This window comes from Sciurus carolinensis, chromosome 8 (genome assembly GCF_902686445.1).
Source record: "Sciurus carolinensis chromosome 8, mSciCar1.2, whole genome shotgun sequence".
Classification (NCBI taxonomy): domain Eukaryota; kingdom Metazoa; phylum Chordata; class Mammalia; order Rodentia; family Sciuridae; genus Sciurus; species Sciurus carolinensis.
In genome coordinates this window covers 140,608,491-140,626,527 of record NC_062220.1, presented here as the reverse complement: position 1 = coordinate 140,626,527, position 18,037 = coordinate 140,608,491, and the positions used below count along the sequence as shown (strand labels likewise).

General features: G+C 55.9%; 1 protein-coding gene across 1 annotated transcript in view; it reads right to left on the bottom strand.

The window, feature by feature from the left end:
* The window catches only part of Tmem132c (transmembrane protein 132C), a 263,247-nt gene that overhangs the window by 170,660 nt on the left and 74,550 nt on the right, over window positions 1–18,037 (bottom strand). Inside the window, 1 exon segment of the mRNA XM_047561338.1 lies at window positions 826–1,711. Within this exon segment, the coding sequence (XP_047417294.1) occupies window positions 826–1,711 (886 nt within the window).

Genomic DNA, 18,037 nt, shown 5'->3' with positions numbered 1-18,037 from the left:
CCAAGTCTTCCTTAAGTGTCAGAGAAAAAAGAAAACCTTTTTGGTTAGTCTTCATTTTTAAAACAAGTCTCAAACAAATACATTTGTCCCGACTGAAATTCCCCTCCGTATCTGAGGATCTGCTGTGTGGCCTCTCCTCTGAGTTGGTCACCCTGGAGGCAAGTGTTCCTCAACCCAAGGGAGGCCCCAGCAGAGCGCAGTCTGGTGGGCTGAGCCAGTAACCGGAAAACACCCGGGCTTGCCCTGTGCTTGTTTTGGTTCAGGAGTCCTGGTCTGTGCTCAGAGCACCTGGTGCCCAGTTTTCTGCTGGATGTGTTCCTTGAAGTGCTGCTAAGCTCTCTGGGAACGGAGGCTTCCCAGGCCCTCCCCAGTAACATGGAACCCCACCAAATCCAGAGCCCTGAGCATCACCCCGAGCCAGGTCCCTGCACAGGCAAACCAGGATCACAGCCCCATGCCTGCTCGACACACGGCCTGCCTCCGCAGCTCAGCACACCTACAGGCAAAGCCAAGCCCGAGAAAACACTCGGATCCCTCTCCACCTGGAGTAAGCTCAAGGCCCGGAGGCTGGTTACCCCCTGCTCCCGCAGGATACGTTTCTGCCCTGTCCCCTCCATCTGTCCCATGGGACAAGGATACCTTTCTGCCCTGTCCCCTCCATCTGTCCCATGGGATACAGTGCAGGAAGAGCCATTGAGTGCCTGTGGGCAGGGGCGAGACTCAGCTTCCACCTTTGGGTGGAAGGGTCCCTAAAGAAAGCAGAGCTCTCTTCCTGAACACCGTCCCAGGCATGGAGTGCGACCTCACCCTCGACGTGGCACCTACCTCAGGACGAAGCGATCTACGGTAGAGTTGCTGGAGAGAGTGACATAGGCGGTGACCACGTCTCCCTGCTTGACAGGCCGGGAGGGCAGCCAGATGACCACGTTGGTGTCCAGGTGCAGCTCGCGGAGCTGGGCGCTGTCCTGGGTGCGGTACAGGCCCACGGTACCGATCCTCTGCAGCTGCGAGGTGGCCTCCTGCAGGCCGCCCTTCCCTGGGCGAATGGCGTTGCCCTTCCTGACGTCGCCCCAGGCGCAGTCCACGCGCTCGGCCCCCGGCTGCACGGCGTAGTAGAGCTCCACGGGGCTCCCCGCGGGCTGCTCCAGGGGCTTCCGCCGGCCCACCGCCGTCGGGGGGCTGAACCAGCCGGCCGGGAGCTCCAGCTCGGCCACGCACAGCCCCAGGTCCCCGCCCAGCCGGCAGCCGCCCCGCACCTCCCGCGTCTCCCGGAAGGCGAAGACCCGCAGGCAGGGCAGCCTCTCCGCGGCCCTGTGGTCGTCCCAGTCTCTGCCCACGACGTGGAAGAGGATCTGCACCTTGGGCCGGCTCGGGTAGATCTTCTCCCGCAGGACGTGGGCCTTCAGTTTCCAGCCGAAAGTAAACTTATTGGTTGGGCCTAACAAATTTGAGGTCGACATGAAGTCCAGAGGCACAACCTTCTCTGCAGAGTAAGGCCCGCAGCTGGCGCTCAGCACCGGGGGCTGCTTGGCTTTGTACATGAAGAAGGACTCCGCCCGGGACTGCAGGCTGCCGTTGCCCAGCGGGTCCTGGCTGGCCTCCTTCAGGAAGAAGGAGCTCTCCGCTCTGAGGATACGGTAGCTCACAGGCAGGTAAGGCGGCGTGGAGGAGAATCTCGGAATGCTGTCTGCGACCCCGTGACCCTCTATCACTGAAGGAGGGAAGAGAAAGAAAAGAAGACAAGAACCATTACCAGGCTGCCTAGAGGTTCCCAGGCCTGTGAGCAACTCAGAAATGAGGGCCAGAGCTCTGACGTCCACTTGGCCAGTATGGTTATATTCTCTCTGGAAATAGCCAGTAATGACCCTAGAGGGTCCACAAATTATGCACTCATGTTGAGTGGAAATAGTCAAATGGAGAGTCCTGAGCAGCGAGAGTCAGTGATGGGTGGTGATCTCACCTTCAACCCAGCAGAAAGCTGCCAACCACCTGTGAGAGCTACTTTGCATGAGATCAAGTTGTATTTAATGGCACTGGGACATGAACAGGAAAACAGCCCGATGGATTAGAACAAAGTTCATAAGTAAGTTCAAGGACATAGGAAGTTTAGTGTGTAATAACGGCATCATCTCAAATATGGATACAAGTACAGACGCTTTAATAAATGATGCTGGGACCACTGGGTAGCCATCGAGAAAAAAATAAAGTTAGATCTATACCTCCTAGTATACACAGGGATAGGCCTCAAAGGTATCCCTGATTTGAATGAAAGTACATGAAATCTTGTAAGTGGTAAATAAAACATGAGTGAACTGCTCAATATTCTACATGTAGGAAAAGTTTACTAATTGTAACTCAAAATTCAAATGCATTTAGTAAATGCTAAATTTGCCTATATCATTTAAAAATATTTGCATCAAAATGCCATAAACAAAGGCAGAAGAAACCTGAAAAATTGGGAGAAAATCATTTTCAGTGTATATATTATAGACAAAGGGCTACTATTCCTAATCTGAAGAAAAACAACAAATTGAGAGAGAAATGGGCAAACAGAAAATTCACCAAAAATACACTAAACTCTCCCTTACATACATGAAAACGACATAACTTAATCAGCAAATGCAAATTAAGACTACAAACCAGGAACATTTCCCCTATCAGACTGGCAGATAACGGCACACGGAGGCAGCAGAGACTCTAGTGCCTTACTGCTGAGACAGAAAAGTGAGTCCGCTCTTTCGGAAGGCAATCAGCAGAGGCAGGACAGACGCATTGACCCTTGCTGCTCTTAGAAATCCACCCTGAAGACACAAGTAGGGCAATTTAAAAAGAGGTGGGCACAAGGTCCTTCATGGCAACATTGTTTCCAAATGAAACATGTTTTGTAACTATGTTACATTCTTTAGCGACACATCCATAGGTAGGAAAATACATACGGAATAAACTTGGGCGTATCCACACAATGCAGCACTTCAACTGCAGAAAGAGGAGCCCGGCCTCTAAGGACTACTGTGCAGGGAGCTCCAGAACAGGTCTGCAGGAACCACTATGGAGGAAATTCCAGAACACTGTGCTCAGTGAAAAAGCCAAGTGCAAGGCACTGTACTGCCTTCTGTGTAATAAAGAAGGGGGGTAATAAAATACGTGTCTGCTTATTTCTGTAACACAACAGAAATAAGGGAAAACGCAGCACCCACAAGATTGATTGTCAAGAGGGGCTGGGTGGGAACAGCGCAGAAAGAAAGAGGACTAAGGACAGGGAGAAAGGGCGGGACAGACAAGGCAGTTCCTTGCATGGTTCTGATGCTGGAGTCTCCTTGACATTTTGCATATGATATTAATAAGAACAGCAAGGAGGGACAAAAGCCCTAAAATGACTGCAGACAGAAACAGATACACTGAATTCTGTTTCAAAGGAGTACAGAAACCACCCTGAAGAATCTGGGGAGGATCAAACCCAGCAGGCTGAACACACATTTTTATTCTATATCCCAAGGCGAAAAACAAAGAGCTGTTGTAGAGTTAGAAAATTTGTTTTGGGCAGAAGAACGCATGTAGCCATTCTGAAGCTGCTTTCTGTGTGGCATGGGATTGAGCAAACAAGATGCGTTGAGAACACAGGAGTCAGCCTCACTGTCAGGGAAGAGGTTAAAAAAAAAGAAAGAAAAGAAAAGCAGGGGCCAGAGGAAGCCTGCGGTGTGCTGGAGGAGGCAGGAGGTGGAGCGTGCTCCAGGTTTCCTTGTGTCTAGGAGTACCAGCAGGCTCAGCTCTGTGCACACGCCTCCTGGCCGTCCACTGAGCAGGCCTAGAACAACTGGCAGCCCTGTAGCCACCAGCACCCCAGCACCCAGACGCTGGTCTCTAAGTGCCATTTCTGCTAACCAGAAGCAGAACTTCTTGGCTCTATGTCTGACCCTCAGCACCTGAAGAACCTGGAACCTGGTCTATGTCCAACAATGAGAAAGTTCCCTCTGAATGCAGAGGGCACCTCAGAGCGAAGCGGAGCCTGTCACGAGAAGGGCCCTGCTGAGCAGATCTGAGATGATCTGAGCATCCAGACACACACTGATGGCACAGGATAATTAACCACTCGATGAAGAAAGAACCCTGAGTCATTATTGATAAAATAAAGGTAGGCTGGAGGAAAAGGTTCTCCTTGTGGCATAATCCAAACTGGTGACAGAATTCACAGTAGTGACAGAGTCAGGCAAGAATCGCAAATGGATGCTAAAACTCGGTGGAAGTTTGATGAGTGAGAGGATGGGCACATGGCCTGCAGACCCTTCCAAGGAGGGGAGCCCCGAGTGGCTCACTGAATCACTAAGGAACAACAGGTTTCACGGAGAAACAGGACAGGAAGCACTTTAACCAAGGGCCCAGATTTAACATCTCCAGTGGTGGGAGAAATAGACATCTCGCTCCCCCGCCACGCACCCAGGAGAAGGCAGCGTCAATCAATCAATGCCCCTGTGTTTCTATAAAACTGCATGCTAAAAATCGCACCATCTACGACCAATGGTGAGGAAAGTTCTGAGGGACACAATCTGAAATAATGGGCCTCTCTCATCAAAATGTCCAGGGCAAGAGCAACGAGGAGACAGGAGGCCCTGTTTGAGGTGAGTGGGGAAATGTCTACAGAGATGTGAAACCCAGGTAACATGGAACCATTTTCTTTTCCTATGAAGAGAAATTTTAGGACATGCGGCAAAATTTGCAGTAAGTTTCCAAAATAGCTAGTTAACCTCATATTGATGTTACTCTCCTCATTTTGATAACTATATTATAATTATATAATAGGCTACCTTTACTTTTTAATTTACTATTTTTTATGGTTCTGGGGACTGAACCCAGGGGTGCTTTACCTCTGAGCCACGTCCCTAGCCCTTTGCATTTTATTTTGAGACAGGGCCTCACAAAGTTGCCCAGGCTGGCCTCAAACTTGCAGTCCTCTTGCCTCAGCCTCCTGAATCTCTCTGATCACTAATGTATGCCCCCATTCCTGGCTAAGGCTATCTTTATTTTTCAGACATATCGTTGGAAATATTTAGTAATAAAGTGATGTATCTATACTCCCTTCTCAGATAACTCGGGAGACAGAGAAAAGCAACTCGTGTGAAAGCTAATGTGATAAAATATTCCTATTTGAGGGATCTGGGAAAAACATATGGGGAAATTCATTTTACTCTTCTTGCAACTTTTTTTTAAGTCTCAGACTTAAAAAATATGCTTAGTGAAATAAATAATATACAAGCAATAAATACATACATACATACATAAATAAAATGTCATCAACAGGTTAAATCAGCATCTAGTGAGGCAGGGAGGAGCAAGAGGCACCCTGTGTGTCACCTGTCACCCCTCCAGCCCGTGCTTCTGCATCCATCCCAGCCACAACAGCAATAAGCCAGCTAAGCTCCCCATGGGTTTTCAACTACCTTCCGGGGGACCACTACACACCCAGGACCCAAGAGCCCAGAGCACCGCAAGCTTTGCAAGCCCACCTCCTTGGTCTTCCGAAGCCCCAGGAAATGCACACCAGGCTTGGTACGTGATGGAGAGAGAAGCAAGAACTCTTTCCAGCCAACCCTCTGCCCTCCCTCCAGCCCCCGCCCGACATGCTCCTGCATCTGGGGCAGTCTTGCTCACTGTCCTCTGAATGCGTCCCTAATCCTTTCCCACAGACACTGGCGACTCATCAAAGCTGCCTTTAGTGCTGCAGCCAGACGAACTTGGGTTGTCCAGGTGGCTCCTCAAAGCCACGCTGCTCTGGTGGCTCTCTGCCCAGCGGCCCTGTCCTGAGGTCGCCAGCACCCAGGGCACATTCGCCCCCTCCCTCTGTCCTTCAGGATGGCCCAGAGCATCCATCTCACCACTCATTTCGGCACCAGCTTGAAAGACACGCAAAAGTCCCTGCCAAGGCACGGCTTTCCAGAAAGAGCACAGGAGCTCGTCTTTGAGAATCCACTGACGAGCTAAGCAACTGGGGGAATTTTGTAAAATCCAGCGGGCTACTAGCCACATCTGATGCTTTCATTCCGAAGTATTCATCTCTGTCCAGAAAAGCTCTTAAAATTTGAAGTGCAGAGATTTGGAGCCTCATTTGTTGGGGAGGGGAGTGGCCAAGGCTGCCTGAAGCGGCAGAGCACAGGACGGAAGGCCCCAGGTGTCGGGCGTGGCCGTGGGAAGCTCTTGTCACTAAGTTCCTCATTCCTCACTCTTCCTGCTCCTGAGAGCTCAAGGGTGCCCTTCCTCTACTTTTTTCTTTTAACTAATAAGATAAAAAAAAAAAAAAATTCTAAATGGTGAACCTTCCGCTCTTGAGCAGATGCTGGCCAGTCTCTGAGGGTGGAGTGGCTGGCTCCTCTCGTGGGCTGCGTCCATTCTTTTTCCTTGGGTGGAGTAGAAAGCGTCCAGCTTCTATCCTCCTGCTGAATGTAGTTCTGAATTCTTCTGGGCTGTGAGAGTTACCTTGAGCCAAGATGTGGTGAGGAAGGGGTGGGGTCTGGGACAGTGGCCAAGGACACAGAGTCTGGCCACAGTCAGATCCAGGCTCGATGCTACTCACCTGCCGTGTGATCCTGGGCAAGCGCTCAGTTTCTGCAGCCTCGTTTCCACAGAAGGGCAGACGCAGAGGCAGACAGATCCGGGTGCACAGGGCAGTAGTAGTAGCTGTGGCTGCTTGGCTATGCAGTGGCTCCGTCTCTTCCTGTGTCCACGCCTGTGTGTGACCGTCAAGCGGGGGGGCCTATTGTCTCACCATCTCTGGAACTGGGTCTGGCTTGGGAATTGCTTCAGCCAACAGAATATGGTGGCGGTGCCCGTGCTGAGCCCACGTTTCCAGGGGCACTGGACACTCCCACCCTCTGTCTCCTGGAGGTTTGTGGCACCTCCAAAAGGAACAAGGCGAGGAGGGCCTGCAGGAGGCTGAGAGGTCACGCGGAGGAGAGTAGGCAGCCCAGGTCTCCCCACACCAGCCAGCCCGCAGCCAATCAGAGGAGTGAGAGAGCCCAGCCTCCAGCCTCCTCGCCCAGCCCAGCCCAGAACGGGAGCCCTGGTCCCAGGAGCCTGTCACATGATCTCAGCCTCCAGCTCTTGGACTGTCAAGAGTCCGCCATGCTCGGGGTATGATTTTAGATGCCTTGGGAATGAAGATGACGAGCCCAGAACTTCGGTCAGCTCTTCACAACCTCCTGTGAGGGAGGTGCTACCAGGGCCACTTCTCATGGGGGAGCAGACTGGAAAGTGGAGAAGGTGCGTATTTCCCTAGTCCTTCTAGACCGTGAGCGTGGAACCCATGCCCAGCTCTCCGGCGCCAGAGACTCTTGTCCCCTGAACGACAGGCCCATCTCTCCACCTTCTGCCTCCCAGTAGGTGAAGGTTTGTGAGAAGTTGCTCGTAAGTGTTTCCCGAGAGCCTGGATCCTGGTGAGCATTAAACAGGGGGACCCGTGAACACCCAGGGGCTCCTGCTTAACACTGAGTGGGTTTCTCCGTATCCCAGGGCTTCTCACCTCCAGGGCCGGAAGGCTGCTCTTCGGCCTCACTGGTGTGTCCTGGTTCCCAGCCCCCCACCCTCCTGAGCCTCTGCACCAGGTGTGGCATCCAGTCTTCAGGTGCCTGGGTGTTGGGTGAACAGCCATCTCCCCGGATGGACTGGCCGTCCTGCGTGGGCAGGGGGATGCTTTTATTCATCATGGTCCCTCCTGCCTTGCTTACTGTGTGCACAGTTGTCACCAACAGGATACCTGAGGAACCTGTGGCTTTGACCCGCGGTGCAGAGTTTAAGCAGGAGGGATGGTGGAAGAAGCCTCTTCACAGAGAGGAGCCGGCTGTGAGGCAGAAGAGTTGGCCCCACAGGTCTGCGGGTGGGACCTGCCTCGCGCACGTCACGGGCTGGAGCGACTGGCCCTGGCGCCTTCTGTGAGGGGCAGTGCCTGCAGCCGCTCCATGCAGAGCCTCAAGCGTTCTGAGGAGAGCTGGCCTTCGCTAGGACCTGCCCGGCCTTTCAGTCTATTGTCACTAGAAGTCAGCCAAGCTCAACCCAAGAGCTTGCAGCAGACGGGAAGGCTCGTTTCTATTGGCCGGTGAAAGCACAGCAGGAACTGCCCGGGGCTGCCGATGGCCACGCAGACCTCGCTGAGCCAGCTCCTGCTGCGACCACCTGCAACAGCCTGTGTACACCGGCTTCCTCCAGGAGACAGAGGTGGTGTCCCAGCTCCGGACACCCCTTCCCCTTGAAGACATCAGGCAGACGTTTACGCACTGTCAATTAGTAAGTTGATTAATAGTTGACAACTTTATTGATTAGAATTAAAATTAATGATGCATGAACACCCGTGAAGTGCTTACTTGAACAAAATTCTTAAAACTTACGATCTTAAAATTAAAAAGGTAAGATGGTACTTAAAATAAAAAAGTGAGGTCACGAGCTCCAGTGTGCTGGCCGAGAGAGGCCCGCCCTCTCCCTGACATTCGCTGGTTAAACAGGAAGATCATCGAGTGTTGGGTGGGAAGTCCCAAGCGGCACCCGCTCTTTGTAGAATAATTCAGGCAGAATCAGGAAGGGGGTCGCTTCAGATGGTGTCTGGAGACCAACTGGAGACAGGCTACCCCAACCCCGGCCTGTGCCCAGCCCCTTCGGTTCCCACCGTGTGCCACCTGGACACATCCGGGTGATAGGAAGCACAAGCCCAGCAGACGGAGGGAGCAGGGCTGATGGCCAGCTCTGGGGTACACGTTCCTGAACCTCCTCTCCCGACCGCAGGGAAACCGCCCACAGCTGAAGACACTGAGCCCCAGCTCCTTCCTGTGCTCTGGTCCACCTGCTCCCACCAACGTCCCCCGAAGACAGGACAATTGGGGGGTTTATGGTCTGAGTCGCCCGTGGCAAAGCCCAGAGCTGGCTCCTGGAGGCCGAGGCTGAGCGCTGGGAGCGTGGATGGCGGGCCTCTCCCCAGGCCTCTGGCGAAGGCATGTTCCCTCCGGGCCTCCCGCCCTGTGAATCCATTTCCTTTATCTGCACTTGCCCGTCGGCGTCAGGGATATTGTGTCCCCGCCGGTTGTTCATCAGAGGACTCCACTACCCAGCCGCTGCCGGAAATTGAGTTTTTGAGATTCTGAGATAGTGGACAGGGAAGATGGCCCTGCCACTCAGTGCCAGGAGAACAGCACGTGGGAAACGACCACCAGCCAAAGGCCCTGCCTGAGCAGGCAGGTGGACTCCCTGGACGCCATGCTCTCTGGGCCGGAGTGAAGGATGAGCAGCGCTAGGCAGTGGCGTGGAATGGGACGGGTGAGGACCCCAGGATGGGGGCCGTGTGGCAGGTGCGCAGAGGGAATCTGAGGAGCTGGCCGTGGGGAAAGGGCGGCCGCCAGCCAGGAGGGTGGACCCAGAGTTTGCTGTGGATGGTGTGAGCAGGGCTGCCCTTGGTAAATAGTCACAGTGGCTCGTGGCTTTGGACAGTCAGCGGTGGGCTGTGTGTGGGGATGGTCCTGCAAGACTGAAGCGGAGCTGGAAAGTCCTGTTGCTTGCTGACACTGCGGCCATCATGATGTCACAGTCCAAGGCAAGACTCATGCCTCTGTAGAGAGGCTGGGGGACCGAGCTGCTGCCCTGCCTGTGGATACACCCGAGCACGGCAATGATGGCCGGCACACTGCACTTGATGACACAGCAGAGGACGATGTCCCCGGCCCGTGTGCCTGTGGCACTACTTCTTTGGTGAAGTATGCTCCTTCTACTTATAAACAGTTAATGGTAAACAGCAGCTGCATTACCTGGGCAGCAGCCTTGAGCACCTTGTGTTTGCCACGTCACTGGACGGCAGCAGGAGGCCATGCCCAGTAATTGACACCTGCCACCAGGACATGTAAGCACATTCCGTGATGTTTCTCCGGAGACGGAGCCAGCTAAGGACGTCTTTGGGCGAGGGTGCCTACCAGGTCCTGCTTCCTCTGTGTCTGGACGAGATGGAAACGTCCTGGAGTCGGAGCCCAGGACCAGAGTGGAACGGCTCAGGGAGAGGACTTCCAGAAAGGCCATCAGTCACTGATTCTCAAAGAAGGGTGATCTGGTCCTCAGGTGACAGCCGGCAATGTCTGGAGATGCTGCTGTAGATGGAAGGAGGGGCAAGGCCAGGTGGTCCCACAGAGCAGCCCCGCCACGCAGAATGGCGCAGGCAAAGGGTCCAGGGTGCCCAGCTTGAGGGACCCTGCTCCAATCACCCCCACAGAAGGACGTAGCTCGTCAGAGCTGCCTAATTAGGAAGGAATGTGGTTTTAGCCAACATTTTCTCCAGCCCAGGAAGAAGCGAAGCATTGCAGTGAACATTCCTGAAGTCAGACAGCCCAGCCCACAAGTAGTGAAGCCCTGTCCCGGAACGGAGGACTCTCTCCACCCGCCAATACCTTAAGCTTCTGAGCCTCGGAATCTGCATCTATAACGAGAATCACAAACTCCTCAGTAACAGCAACAGAGCTCTCAGCAAACTTGGCCACAGGGAGACCTTGTCCTTCCTGTCGATGTTACCGTCACCGTTTCAACGAGGAGGTTGACAAGTTATAGCCAGCGGCTCTGACAGCCTGGGAGTGGGGGATGTGCATCTGGGGAGCAAGCACGTTGGGAGAGGCCCCCACCCCCGCCAAGAGAACGGAAATCTGCAAAGGAGGGCGGCGACTCTTCCAAAGTCCCTGCCTGCTCTGCGGCAGACAACCCTCCACGCCCACAGCGGCATCGGTCACCGGCCAAGCGCAGCCTGCTTCTCCCCCAGTGCCACATGGAGAAGCGGGGCTGGGCTTACCTTCCAAGACCCGCAGCAGCTCCCTTGAAACACAGAGGCCCGAACCTCTTCCCTCCCCTACATGGGCTCCCCCACCTCTCTCTCTCTATCTCTCTCTCTCCTTAAATGGGGCCCACTGGTGCCTTTTCCTTGAAACAAGGCACCTTGACAAGTGGGTTATTTGACTTCAACACCTCCTCCGGACAAACCCCAACTATCCCTTGCTGAAATTCCGCTGTACAGTTTGTGGATCCGTCTCAGTGAAGCTCCCTTTGAAAGACGTGTAATTTAGACCCGGGCCTGGGCCCCGGGGAAGGGGTGCTCCCTGTCTCCAGGAGAAGCCCGTCACCCTCGCGAGCTCCTCCAGCAGACCCCTGTCCAGGGCAAGGAGCCTCGCTGCTCCAAGAGGGAGGTGGACACCAGAACCTCAGACCTGGCGCAGCGGGCAGTGCCTTGGCCGGCGCAGGGCGGGGCATGTACCAGCAGGGTCGGCAACCTGGAAGGGCTGCTCTCTGCAGGGACTGGCATTTCCTGGAGTCCAGCTTAGCTCAGGGCCCTCCGGAGGCCCGGGACCCCATGCCCAGGCACATGAGCTCCACTGTACCTTCCCAGGAGAGGCCCACTGGGGGACGCCCTGCTGGCCCGCTGGTTCCCTCCTGCCCCTGGGTAGAGAAGCAGCAGTCTTCCCATCTGCTGGGCTGAGCAGTCAGGGCCGAGGGCCGGCCGAGCTCTGCTCCCTGCAGGGGCTGAAGAGCGCCCACCCCTTCCCCTCTGCATTTTCCAGAAGCTACCCGTCTCGTCCACGGCCTCTTCTCACTGGTCACAGCCAGCGGCTCGCAGCTCCTGCCCTCTGACCCCCTCTCTGTCTCTCCAGGGAGGCTGCTGATGACAGTGGTCCAGCTGGGTGACTCAGGGACACCCCAGCTCAGGATCCTCAAATGAGTCCCTTCTGCAAAGCCCTCAAAGCCATGGCAGGATGCACCTCTGCAGGCTCTGGTAGTGGGGACAGAGATGTCACTGGGAGGAGGCATTGCTGAGTGTCACGCGTGTCTGCTGTCTGTTGCTGTGACAAGACGCCTGAGACAGATCTAGTTAAAGGAGGAAAGGCTGCTCTTGGCTCACAGCTTTGGAGGCTGCAGTGCACGGTGACCTGGCTGTCATTCTGGGGCGTGGGGTCAGGCAGAACAGGGAGACAGAGACCATGTGGTGGAGCAGGTCTGTCCCCTCCTAGCAGCTGGGGAAGGGCCAGGTCCCAATGTCCCCTGCGAGGGCCCCCAGGGACCTTCTCCTTCTACCAGTCACATCCCTTAGAGGCTCCACTGTCCCAACAGTGTCAAAGCTGGGACCAAGGCCTCACCCGGGGCCTTGGGAGCATTCAAGGCCCAAGTCCTAGCACGGACGACGCCTCCAGCATTCAGAGAGCAGGGTCCGGTTCTGCGAAGGTCTGTGGGAGGTGCAGGGTGTCGCACACGCTAATGCAGAACTCAGGTTCCACAGGACACTGTCCCACCGGCATTCGCAGGCGAGAACCTGCTTACGGATCCAAGCAGACTGACCGGCAAAGCAAACAAAGGAGAAGCCCAGCACGGGGCGGGGCGGTGATCTCCCGTGCCGTGCATCCCCCAGCAGGGCCACCGCCGGGTGCAGGCCACGCTCTGACCGAGAGTCCCTGAAAGGTCGCTGACCCTCTTGGAAATCACATCTGCAAGGCCCAGTCGGCCTGTGGAGTCCCCGTCACTGGCCTGGGTCAGCGGCCCACAGGAAGGGTCTGCCGGGCTTGCTGGAGAGAAGCGCCCCTGCTCTAGGGAAATGGGGAGATGCAGGGCAGACCCCTCCCAGCCAGAGGCCTGAGGGGCCGGGCTGCCCAGGGCGGCTGCCGTCCAATCCTGAGTGAAGTCCCTGCCGACGGTCGCGGGCGGGCTGGGTGGGGGAATGGTACCCTGAGTCTTTTTTCCAACCTACTTTAAATGTACGTGTCAACCTGTGCATATAAACACAACCTCGTCCCCGATGCTGGGGTGCCTGCGATGTTTTCAAACACACACAGGTTGCGCAGCGTTTGCATCAGATCAAACGTTTCTGCTTCCTCAAACATTGGTCATTTCCTATGGCGGGGATTTTCAGGGTCCTTTCGTCTAGCTTTCTGAAACGTGCAGTCCCTCTGGCCACCTACTGTCACCTGCTGCGCAGTCCACCACGTGATCCCAGCACAGCTACCCGGTTCTGACCCTGAGGAGGGGCCACCGTACAAAGGGCCCTGTGCCCACCTCTCCCCACCTCTGCCTCCAGGGAACATGATTGCAGGCCAGGGCTTTCTCCCAAGTGTGGCCAAAAGCTTCTAAGGCAATACCCAGGGCTGCTTCCACCCTGAGGTCACCCGGCTCCCCCGTCACTGAGAAGAGGAGTGAGCATACTCTGATCAAAGTTCGAATAGAGACCGTCAGGCCTCCACAGGCCTGAAGGACTCTGTGCAGATTCTCTGGCTGCTGAGCTATCAGGAAAGTCCCCACAGACACACGGAAATGCAGGCTCGTGTCCGCCTTCCGGTGAAACTTCCCTTAGAATCACACCTTTGAACTGCATGGGATTCCACATCCTAAGCTTTATTCTCTTGGAAATGTTTCCAGTTGTTGAATCCAGCACATGTGACCTCCTTAGTTTTCAGGCCACACAGCAGGCAGTGGTCTGGGGATGGGACCTCAGGTTCCGGAGCCCTGATGGGGTGGGGCCCCCTGAGCTCCCTCGGTGTGGTGTCCAGGGCTCTCTGCCATCTGAACCACATGCTAGGTGCACTTGTTGAGCCAAAATGTGAGCGTGCTGTTCCTCTGCCTCCAAATCCGTTTGGAAATGGAGACAAAAAGAGAAAAAGTCAGGAGGCACAGAGTCACGTAACGCGGGCCTTTAAGCCTGAACAACATCACATAGCATAAAGGCCGGCCTTCCCCGGAGGCTGGAGAACACTCAGCTGCGTCTATTCAGACGCGTCCAGGAGCCGCTGATGGTGGTGTTATTTACGACGGAACCTTACATTAATCGTGAGAGTCCAAATTATCTCAATTCATGTAAGCAAAAAGGAACAGCGTTCCTAAGCGTTATGATGGGCTTTTTCCTCAAAAATAAAGAGCTTATTTTTAATACAGCGCCCATATTTTCTTTCCCTGTAATTACAGATAATGAAGAAGAGTCTGCAGCCTACCCAGCCATCCACGTTTCCTCCTGCCTGTGAGTCCCGGGTGCCCGCCGTGGGCATCTGCAGATCTGTTTCCTTGGACCAGTATTTAGGACGGTCATATTAAGGAGAAGTCTGCGGGTACTGAGCCGAAAATGCTTTCCCCATGGTCCAGTGAACAAGCAGAGGAGAGAACCTCTGAAGACAGAGCTGGCCTTCTCTGCCATTACGAGGTTGGGACCCTCACCCTGGGAGAGGATGTTGAGCGGAACAGTCCAAGAGGCAGCGGGAAACCACAGGTTCTGAAAAGTCAAGGGGGTCCCTAGGTTGACAGTGAGCAGGGCCGGAGGGCGAGAGATTAACCCCACTGTCAGCAGCTGTAAGTTCAGGCGCCCTCACCACATGCCCCGTGCTTCACACGGAAAACAGCCCTCTCGTCTGAGGGGCTTCAGCATCCCCATTTTACCCACCAGCAGCCTGAGACCTGGGAAATTTATTCACCCAGCTGGAATCCTGGGGCACTGGGATCAGGATTCGAACTCAGCACCCCTGCACTGCTGTGCTCTAAGTTCACAGCTCACTCCTGGCTGTGGTTTTCCATGGATCAGAGGGTCAGTGCTTGGTCAGCAAGTTGGTGATCACACTCTTGTTAGTCAACTGGGCTGGGGTTGGGTCCCCTGGATGCAGCCATGTCTGAAGCCGCAAAGTCTGTGAGCATTTTCCCTTGATGGCTTAAGTTAGTCTGAGATGCCTTCCTGTCATTTTAAACTAACAGATAATCAACATCCTACTTTTGATAAATGAGCCTCCTGAACTTACAACTGTTCTTATTTAATAATGCAGAGACGAAGCATCGATCTCACTCTTCACATTATCCTCAGGAGGGAAGTCGGCGGGGGACGGTATAAGAAACCGTCTTCCTCCAGTGTCCATTTGCCAAGAGACTCTTCCCTGCCCCGTGCGGCCTGACCTCTGCAGCGGCTACACAGATAATTAAAGAATGTTTGTGAGGCTCAGAAGAGTCTAAGCAGAGGACAGGAGACCAGCCACTGGGAAGACCTCAGAAGGGAAGGAAGCCCAGGTGAGTCCAGCTTCATCTGCGAGGACCCCTCATTCCCTCCTTGCCACCCCCCAGCCCAGCACACTGGGCTGGCTGTCCGGGGCTAAGGAAGCTCACCAGCCCAGGGCGGAGCACGCCAGCGAGCCAGGGGGAGGCTGCCCAGCCCCCTCCCCCTGTCACTACGATGGCCAGGGCTGGGACCGGAACCCGAGGTGCTGACCTTTGTCTGCACCATGGTGTCTCCCCAGGCTGACTCTACTCAGATGTCCCCGCCACTAATCGGCCCCGACACTGTTCCCAGTTTGGAACTGTCGTCTGAAGGTGGCGAGGGCCGGGTGGCATGGCCCAGGTGCCCTGGGTGCTGGGAGGAAACACCTGTGCCCACGCGGAGGGGCTCAGAGATGCTCGACCAGTGGTGGGAGGTCCCTGGCCCGGGCAGCCAAGGGCGCGGGAGCCGAGTTAGGAGCAGGGGCAGTGCCTCCGGGCAGGTTGAGGGGGGGTGTTGGGCTTGTTGATGTCACCAGCATGCGGACCACTGACCTATGGCTCTCCCTGGCCAGTAGCCACCCTGAGGTCTCTCTTGCTTATGGGCATGGCTGGAGGGTCTAAGTGGCCCACCGCAGCACGGCCTGCAACTGCCCCAAACTGGGAACAGTGTCGGGGCCGATTAGTGGCGGGGACATCTGAGTAGAGTCAGCCTGGGGAGACACCATGGTGCAGACAAAGGTCAGCACCTCGGGTTCCGGTCCCAGCCCTGGCCATCGTAGTGACAGTATATCCCCACGGAAGCCACCTGGAAGCTCACGCATCTGCCGAGGTTCAGCGCTCAGAGCAGAGCCCAGCACATAGTAGGCTCTCCAAATCGTCGCCTGTTGATCTACAGGATGAGGCGGAAGCTGGAAAGGGGAACTTCCTGCACCAGCCGACCGAGACCTCTAGGTCATGAGCCTGAAAACGCCGAGGTGCAGGACAATGTCACTGTGGAAGAGCAGAGGCACCCGGGCGTCTGTGAGATTCGCGTTTCCGGGCAGAACTGCTTCCCGCCAACCTTAGAAGCAGGAGGCAGCGCTCACCAAGGCTCCACGCCACCATCCAGGACCAGGTGCTGCCTGTCCTTCCGCCCCACCGTCCCTAAGGACGGCCTCGAGCTCAGGACGGCAGTCGCACGTCCAGCCGCCACATCTGAGTTCCAGGGAGTCAACTTTAAAGGTGGAACGTCTGCACCAGACTCGCTGCCTCCAGGTGGCCTCCCAGGAAGCAGGTCCTGCTGAACCTCGGCTCACCACCACGCAGCCGGAAGGGAGTCTGGGAGGCGGCCACGTCTAACTGGGGACATTGCCACCTCCAGCAAGTTCAGCGTTCTGTGAGCAAGGAAGGAGAGAATGGACACTGCAGAGCACGAGCATCCTCACCCGATTATCCCACAAAGAATGGCCGATGCCAATGGTCCATTAATTATATCAATGTTATATTAATAAGTTCAACACAAAAATCAAGTTAACAATAACAAGCACCAAAACAGCACTGCTTGTACCTGTGTGTATGTCCACGCTCTGCATGTACAGTCCCACACACTCGCACGCACAGACACGCGTGTGCAGGAGAGATTCAGGTGCGGATATCACCCTTTCCAAAAGGGATTCCCAGAGAGGGGCAGCGGTCAGCCAGGTCCTTGACCGTCACACACAGTTAGTTCCACTGGACGTTTGATCCTATCTTATAAAATAAGAGGCTGCACTCTTAGGTTTCATGCTGGGGGTCAAACGCTGTGCAAAGGGAGCCTCCCTGAGCCCGGGCTGCCGCCTGGCCTGTGCGTCTGTGAGGCGGTCAAGCCCGCTGGCCTGCGCCTGCCACGTCCTGGGGCACACTTGGGGTACAAGACTCTTCCTGCTCCTCCTGCTCCTCCGCTCTTCTTTCTTACAGTCTGTGCTCCCCAGGGTCCCGCTGGGGGCTGGCCCTGCAGGCTGCGAAGCACAGCACCGAGGGAAGCGGGGGTCACAGGATGTGACCGGGCACCTGCTGGAAAGCCCCCGCCCCGCATCCCCTCCTTTCTTAGCAGCAGACCTTCCCGATCCCTGAGGAACTCTGTCTCCCGTTCTGCCTGCCTGTGTTTGGTGGGTTTGGTGTTACCACTGGGTCCAGCTGTGGACGGGTGTTTCAGGCGGACCAATCAGAACACCGAGCTGACCAACTCCATATGGCGGCTCCGTCCACGAGGTCAGGCCCCTCCCGGGTTGGCACGGCCCACTGAGCACCTGCCACGTGCTGGCGCTGGTCCAGGCATGGGAACTGCAGCTCTGAGCCAAGCAGAGCCCCTGCCACAGGGGCCAGCGCTCACCGTCGAGCAGGGAGAGGACGGACAGTGTGGGACCAGGCTCCACGCCTGCGTGGCCTCCTGTTCTTTCCAAATGCTGTGTTTGCTGCTGACCTGGGCAGCCCGTGGAACACTGAATGTCCCTCCTCCCTTCTCAGTGCCCAGGCCAGCACCTGGATTCCGGATGCCTCCGCGAAGGACAACCTGAAGGGACGAGAGGACCACAGGCCAGGGGAACATGCCACCCACGCGGGCCTTGGCTGCCCTTTCCCTGGGCGTCCCTGTCCGCCGTCCAGGACCTGCAGCACCTCTGGACTCCTGTTCCCAGGGCCAGGTAGCCTGGCAGGACACAGCGAGCCCGTGGCTGACTGCCCGCATGGGGGTCCCTCCACGCCGCCTCCTGTGAGGTCAGCTCTGCTGCCTGATTCCCTCAGGCCGCGTGTGGGGCCAGCACTGTCACAAAGTGGGAGCATGACGCCCCCAGTTACCACGTCACGACCAGGGCCACAGAAAGAGCGGCAGGAAGAGGAGGGAGGTGTCCCGCCGCGGGCCCGGCCTGACGTGGCTGGGCCGCCTCTGCTCCATGGCCATGCTCAGTCCAGCCAGGGTGACCAGCATGGCCCCCGTCCAGACTGTCGGGTCCCTCACAGGGACTTCTCTAGGGAGACCCCTCCCTGGTGGGGCACGGACGTGACTGTCACGCTGAGCAGACATGCA